The following is an 8,188-nucleotide window of genomic DNA, read 5'->3' on the forward strand; positions in this document are numbered from 1 at the left end:
CTCAATTTAGAATTTTTCTCTTTCTAAAAATGTTTTCTTTCCCATAAAAATTTCCCATCTTACTCCTTTCTCTTTTATATTTTTCAAAAAAACAAAATGGAAAAGAATGCAAAATTGATGACAGGACTAAGTATTTAATAGATATTACAGTATAGGAATCAAATATATAAAGGTTTTTAAAACCATGATGCCTAATTGATTCATTTCATTAAATCACATGAACCTAGTTGTTATTAACCACAGGAATTAATATATAGTAGCTTGAATAATAGGGATATAAATGTGGACATGCTGGCGGCATAAAACTTTCTGCGTCAAGTATAGGGACAAGTAGCCATATTGTATTTAATTAATAATCTGTTACCTGTGATAGCTGCAATTGACTTCAATTCTGATCACACATACACAAATACACGTCGTTTCTTTGCGCACAATATTTGCTAGAATGTTTTATCAATTTCTTGAATATCTTGTCTATGACACAGTAGAAAGGGATGATGTTGTATCCTCTATACTGTTGGAAGAAAAATGCTATGATCTGAGTTTGCATCACAAAGGATATCATGTTGGATTTTTAATTTGATAAGTTGGTAAAATTTTTAGATATTTATTAAATAATAAATATATTAAACTAAGTAGTATGAGAATTTTATATAGAAAAATTATTTATATTTATAGAATGATTTATATTATAGTTGTGTAAATAATATTTAAATTTGATATTTTCAAGTTATTTTATATAAAAAAATGTCAAGTTTTAATTCTAAATATTTAAATTAGAAGTTGTACTTGCATTTTAAATATAAATAAATAAATTTATTAAATTGATATTAAGTTAAATAGAACTTAGTTGAATAAATTTTTAATAATTATCCTCAAATAAATATAAATAAATATGTGATATTATTTAAGTAAAAAAATATATATTTTATAATTAGTAGTATCAAAACAAACCCAAAAGATTTGAATTCGAGACGTCTCATAAGGTTTTAGTTTCTATAATCGTTGATATGGATTATGGATTGAGATTTCACGTAATTGTAAGACTAAAACTATATTTAATTATGAAAGTGAAACTTTGAATTAATTATCACAAAAAAAAACATATAATATAAATGTTTTAATCCTCTTCAAAGGCGATGAGTGTCTTAGACTCTTAGGCCATCGTTTGTCATTTTAGGAGTGAATTCTACATGCAAATAAATGAAATTGAAAAAAAACGATATGTTTTCTTAACCATCAAATTAATCTTTTAAAATTGATTAATGTTTATGAATCGAGACATCTTGCATCTTGCGAATTGCAATACAAAGCAAGTTCCCTCAGAGTTCCCCGTAATTGCACGATGCGATGTAAGAAAACTGCAGGCAACGTGTTAATTAATCTCTGAAAGTATAAGTGTTCAAGAGGGTCTAATCCCCTCTCCTCCCCATGCTGATAGCACACTGAGAATCAAGACTTTGGAAACAATTTTAGGGTAATTTAAGGCTAAGAACACCAGTACTGTTCTATCTTCACCTGAACCTCAAACATCAAACCACCGTTGCCCCCCAACTCATCACAGCCACCACGTCCCTCTCATCTTCAATATCAAATACCATGGAAAGAATTATCAAAGATGGGATGAGAGAGAGAGAGAGACACCTCAGTGGGCTTAATTTTAATATTAACTGCACTAAACAAACTCTGTCACGAGGAGATCAAGAAGCACGAAGAATTGGTACTCAAGTTCTTTTTGAAGTCCGTAGCTCTAAGTTTTTGGTGGTGCTGCCGCCAACTTCCCATGGCCCATTGTTGCTTATAATGGAAATCTATGACTGAATAGATTGCCATGATCATTGATGATGATGCACATCGTCTTCTTTGTGCTCTTTTAAAGTTAAGGAATTTAGATTTCTTTTGTTCTACTGGAAGAATTCTACTCTGGTGATGGCAACTCAACAATGACGAGTTAAAAAGTCCAATCAATTACATGCCTATTTGTAAGGAAAAAAAGTGTACTATTGTTTTTGTTTTTCTTTCTAAATAATATTATTTAATTGATGAGCTTTCATGTTGAGTTGTAGAATAAATAGAACAACCAATATTAAAGTAATATTAGACTGTAATATGTAAATCAATTAAGAGAGAAAAAGAAGAGATAGTCATGTTATTTAAATTAACTAGAAAAAGTTAATGAGACTGTGCCAACATAAGAAGAAACGCCCTATATATATATATATATATAAATCAACAATAAGCTATATTTTTTAGACGACTTTCAATAATTGAGATTAAATTTTTATTTAAACAATCTTTTTTTTAAAAAAAGCCTACTTTCCATGTTTCCATGAACAATTACTCTATATGTCAGTTTCATGAAATTCAACTTCTCACGTAATTTAATTCAAGAATTTAAATTAAAAATTAGATAAATAAATTTAGATTCACTCAACTTGACACATGACTTGATTCAAGAATTTAGATTAAAAGTTGGGTAGTTAAATTTAGATTCACTCAAGTAAATTTATTATTTTAATTTTTTTTAAATAAATTAATATTTCAAGAATTTAGATTAAAAGTTGGGTAGGTGAATTTGGATTCACTCAAGTAAATTTATTATTTTAATTTTTTTTAAATAAATTAATATTTCAAGAATTTAGATTAAAAGTTGGGTAGGTGAATTTGGATTCACTCAAGTAAATTTATTATTTTAATTTTTTAATAAAAATAATATTATTTTGAAAACTTTTTAGGAAAAGCAAGTAGGATTTCATTCAAATTTTAATCAAACCAATCAAATTATTACTAAATCAATTAAGTTTGACCGGTTCAACTCTAACTTATTTTATTATAAAACTCTAATCAAATTATATCTCGCATCATCAAGTAACCGAATTCACCAACAATGGATCATGTTTAATAACACTAAGGATTCTTAATTAATGGAATATGCAAAACTAACAGAAACCATTGGGGTGGCACAGGGAAAATCGTGACGAATCTCTACCTCTTTCGGCAATCCAGCTGGTTCACATTTTCTGCATAGCTACGGAATGGCTAATCATGGCGAAGACACGTTGAGATTCTTTCTGGGGATGGCGACGTCTTAATTGATGCAGCAGATTCACAGACGAACAACACTTCAATCCGGTGTCTGCTTGCCATACCTTGGACTTAAATTGGCCAGAGCTTCCTCTTTCCTTGTCTTTTACTGATAAAAGAGTTTTAAATGCTGAGTTGTTTGTTTCAGTATTTTAAAAATATAAATTTGAAATTTATTTATTTATTTTAAATTAATATATATTTAATATTTTCAAATCATTTTAATATATTAATGTCAAAAATAATTTTTTTAAGATAAAAAAATTATCAATATACATTATAACATAAAAAATTATTTAAAAATGTTAAACAAACTCTAAATAAAAGACTTTATTCTATTGCTCCTGCATGATCTTGATCCAAAAGATCACCAGCTTTAGATTTTCACACCTTTTATTTCTTAATAAAATAAAATTTACAAGTTTCTTATATATTCAAGAAGAAAATAAAGCTCATTCTTATGGGGAAAAAAAGTTTCTCTTAACTTACCTAAAATTCAAGAAGAAAATAAAGCTCATTCTTATACAAGACTTTAACCATTAGATTTATGGGATAAATTAATATAATCTAGTCCTTCAATACAATGTGCTTTTTAGAGAAAGAATCTTGGTTAAATTAGCCATTATTGTTATAAAACCTAGTCTAGCGCTTGGACTTGGTTAATTTGTTTTGGAATCGAACAAAGATTTAATCCGGTTAACCATAAATGATTCAAGAGAATAGCTTGCAACTCGACAAACTTGATAAAATCTAGTAAAATTCATATAGGTAAACAAATTGCGAGCCTTGCAATAACTCATGTTTCCTAGCATCATAAAGTCCATTTCCCCCTTTGCCTTTTGCGTTACGCAAGTTACATTCCTTTCCTTCCACGTCCAAGAAGCCATAGAAGGAAAAAATGGGTTGCGCGAAGGGCTGAAAGCCAAACTGCAGATAGGAAAAACGTTACAGAATCGCCACCGTATCTGCCAGAAGGATTTGATTCATCTTCTAAAACAGTGAACATAATCTGTAGGAATCCATAAGCGCCAAAAAAAGCACTCGTCCATTCGAGTCCCCGAGCAAACAGAGTAAGAAATCCCCCCATCCCTGCCCCCTATTAGTCGTTCTAGTCCCTATGAACCTTATAGTGCCTAGCTAAGACACTTAGCCATAACATTCCATATATAGCATGAACAGACAGACCAAAAAGTTAAAACAGTAGGTGGTAGGTAAGTCCCAACTTTCAAGGGATGTTTGCCATCATTATTGTTGTTGTTTTGTTTCCTTGGAAGAGCCCTTGCTGCCAACTGGGTACTTGATGGCATTGAGTCCCACTTTCCTCAGAGCAGCTTTGCCTAGGTCAATACCACAGATATCAGAGAGCCTGACAAGGTATAGCAAGACATCTGAGAGCTCTTCACCAAGATGTACTTTATCCTCTTCTTTCCAACCAGGAAGTCCCTTGGGGACCTCTCCTCTCCACTGAAATATCTCCGATAATTCTCCAACTTCACCCACCTAAGAACCATCACCGTGTAAGGATCACACAGAAATAAGCCTTTAAAACACTACGATCATAGACAAAGTTACTCTCTCGTTTGTCATTTTTACTTTATAGAGGAAAAGCCAAGGGGAAAAGGTGTGTTCCAAATATTTCTTTTGACATGGATCGATGACAACAAAAAGGGCAATCTTTTTGCATAGTTGGTCACGTTTGACTAGAGATAAACATGAAATAGTACAGCACCTGTCTCACACACCTAACTTTAGATTTAAGCAAGGGATTATGGAAAACATATATTAAAATTAAATCCCATCTTGAGTTAATTCCTAATGAATCAAATAAAACAAATAATTAAAACCCAACTCATTAAAAAGAAGAATTCATCTGGTCAAAAACAAAAAGGTATAGACAGAAAAATGAAAGAAAACTACAGAGAAACACATACAAATTCATTCCATATGCATGATCATGCCTCTTTTTTGGGTCATGCAAAACCAAAAGGTTCATATAAGTCATAAGTACTACTTAGGCAGACCCCCCAAAAAAAAAACAAGAAACCATAAGTCATAAGTACTACTTAGGCAGACCCCCCCAAAAAAAAAAAAACAAGAAACCATAAAAAAAATAGTTGTAATACAACAAGAAGAGAAATAAAGACAGAAACAAGAACATACCAAAGCCAACAGCAGGTTCCTGGGGCTATGAAACTGGTCCCAGTTCCTTTCCTTTGCAAACTCGGCCATTTTTTCCTTGAGGAGATCAAGAGTGACACTTGCTCCTTCGGTTGCCTTTGTCATACTTATTTCCCTAGAAGAAGAGAAGAAAAAGACTTACACGAGAGAGCAAGAAGCAAGAAAAAAGCTATATGGAAAAGTTGGGTCTTGGGTGCAACTTTCTTGGAAAGGGTCCGAGTGTTTATATAGACAGAAAAGGGGATAGGTTAGGGGAGAGAAAGTGACAGGCCAGAAGACAAGAGGCTGCTGGGACAGGGAGGGAGGGAGGGCGTGAAAGCGAGAAGCCTTCAATCTAGCTATATATTGTGTAAATACTAAATAGAGTGATTTCTTTCTTCGCTTGCCTTTTCAGGCTTCGTAGGGGAAAAGCCAAACGGGTCATTGCCAGATGACTCGGCTTTTACGTATTGTTCGGAGCTAATTCTCTGTCTATAGTATTAATTTAAATCTAATAAATAAATAAGTTAAATGTTTTAATGGTAATTTCTCTTTTTTAATACAGTAAATTGACTTCTAATTTATTTTTAACTATTTTTAAAAATTAAATTAAATTCTTAACTATCAGAATATTTCTAGATATAAAATTTTATTAAAATTTCTAATCCCAAAAGTTTAACTACATTGATGGAATATGTCCCTACACTTTCGTAGCTTTTCATAAAGGTTCACTTATTATAGATTTTGTTTGATCGAGGACTTCAATTTTTAAAAGTTCAAATCAATTACAAAATAGCGCCAATTAAAGATCTAATATCCACGTTCAATAACATAATATATAAATATAAGCATAGAAATTATTTACTAAACAACCTTAAACAATGAAAAAATAATAATTTATACATACATATATGTATGTATGTATGTATGTATGTATAATTAAAGATCTAATATCCACGTTCAATAACATAATATATAAATATAAGCATATAAATTATTTACCAAACAACCTTAAACAATGAAAAAAATAAATAAAACGTTTATGTTATACATACACACACATACATATATGTGTATACACATACATACATACATCTATATATATACATACATTTATATATATATATATATGTGTGTGTGTGTGTGTGTGTATTTCCTATATAAATTGAGGGTGGAAGAACACAACGCAATAACAATTCAATAAAAATCAAAAACATTAATTATTATGCAATTGAACTTAGCTTTCAGAATTTTTAAAACTTGTTTCTCGGTAAACTTGTAATCTTGTAAGGGATATAATTAGTAAGTGTATAACTTGTAGGCGTCTAACTTATAAACTTATAATTTTCATTGTTATCCCGTAGTCTTGTAATTTTTTTATATTAAAAAAAAAAGAAAATACCAAAAATATGTATATCAATTTATTTTCTTATGTCACGGAATTTCTTTAAAAAAACCCAACAAGAACTAAAATTGGTTTTAAAAAGAAAAAAATGAGAAAATTGAATCAAAATCTTCAACTCGTTTCGGTTATGATCACCTTAAATAAAAATCAAATGACAATTGAATAAAATACCGTTATTAGTAAATGATTCTTGCACACTATATATAATTAAACAACTTGGCATTATATAATTTCTCTTTTATTGCATTAATCAACTTTTCTGTGGTTTTTTTTTTTGTTTTTGTTTTTGTTTTCAGAGACATGGACAAGACTGCTCTTGTTACTTGAGAAGATAGCAATATCTTACCAGATGATAGCTGTGATAGCTTTACATTGCCACTTGATGGAATCAATTTATTGCCTTTCTTTGGGACCAATGAGAGGAAATCCCCACTGGAAACAACCAATAATTTGGATATGTATGTGAGCTAAGACTTGCTTGTCATCCTCTTAAATGTTCTTTGCTATTGTGTTTTTAATTGTATTTGAGTGCATTTTAAAAATACATCAATTTTTAAAAAATATTAAATTAATGTTTTTTATTATTATTTTCTAATAATTTTGATGTGTTGGTTTTAAAAATAAAAAAATAAAAAAAAATATTATTTTGATATATTTCTAAATAAAAAACTTTCTATATCATAATACCAATCACACATATCAATTTTTTTTTCTTTTTCTTTTTTCCTTAGTTGTTTCGGTACCAAGAGGATTCATCAAGTATTGGATTAGGTTGTACGTTTCTTCTTAATATTATTCCTTTTATCTTAGTGGGAATTAAATTGGTTCTCAGAATCACTAATTTAAATGAGGCCCATGATTAGGTTTTAAAAAGAAATTATTTAGGAATTAATGTACGATCCTAGTTGAAAACTCTTTTATTTTTTTATTTTTAAAAATTTAAAATGACATTATTTTGATTTTTGGAAAAATAAACCCAAGTGAAAAACTCCTGTGGATAAACTCTGTAGCTTTATTGACACATAGTCCATCGTTGAAGGGAGTTAATTGCTAGTAATCAGCGGAAACAAGGACCTAATTCCAGCATAAGAAGAGTTCAGGGATGATTTTGTCACCACTCTAATCTATGAAGTTAAGAAAATCGACTCTCTAATCCGAAAGCATGGGTGCATGGTTGTTAAAAAAGTTGTCAAATCATGAAATCTTAGGTTTTTACAATCCGAGAAAGCATCAACAATTCAAATTAATCGTATTTAAAATCACAGTTATTGAGATCCTAGTAAAATAAGTTGTTCAATTGGTATAATTGTTAAAATTTCGATTTTATTTATGATTTTATGTTTTTAAATTTTAGGGTTACGAGGATATATATATATATATATATATCCATAACCTTAGCCCTTATTAAACTCTATATTTTTTTTAAAATCAACACATTAAAAATTAAGTTTTAATAAAATCAAGTTTAATTCGCATAAAAAAGCAAATCAATCTAATTTTTTATCTGAATTTTTTAAATTATTTTGTACTTTGATGTTATCA

At 29.6% G+C, this 8,188-nt stretch overlaps 1 protein-coding gene across 1 annotated transcript; it reads right to left on the reverse strand.

Annotated features, from left to right (window-relative positions):
- Positions 1–4,028: 4,028 nt before the first annotated feature.
- On the reverse strand, positions 4,029–5,572 carry LOC105125701 (dCTP pyrophosphatase 1-like). Its single transcript, XM_011026265.1, has 2 exons — positions 5,245–5,572; positions 4,029–4,584 (listed from the first exon to the last, which is right to left on the reverse strand). Exons 1-2 carry the CDS (start codon positions 5,365–5,367, stop codon positions 4,330–4,332), a joined length of 378 nt encoding a protein of 125 aa, XP_011024567.1. The 5' UTR covers positions 5,368–5,572; the 3' UTR covers positions 4,029–4,329.
- Between the last annotated feature and the right edge of the window lie 2,616 nt (positions 5,573–8,188).

Source organism: Populus euphratica, unplaced genomic scaffold (assembly GCF_000495115.2).
Source record: "Populus euphratica unplaced genomic scaffold, PopEup_1.0 scaffold58.1, whole genome shotgun sequence".
NCBI classification, from domain to species: Eukaryota; Viridiplantae; Streptophyta; class Magnoliopsida; order Malpighiales; family Salicaceae; genus Populus; species Populus euphratica.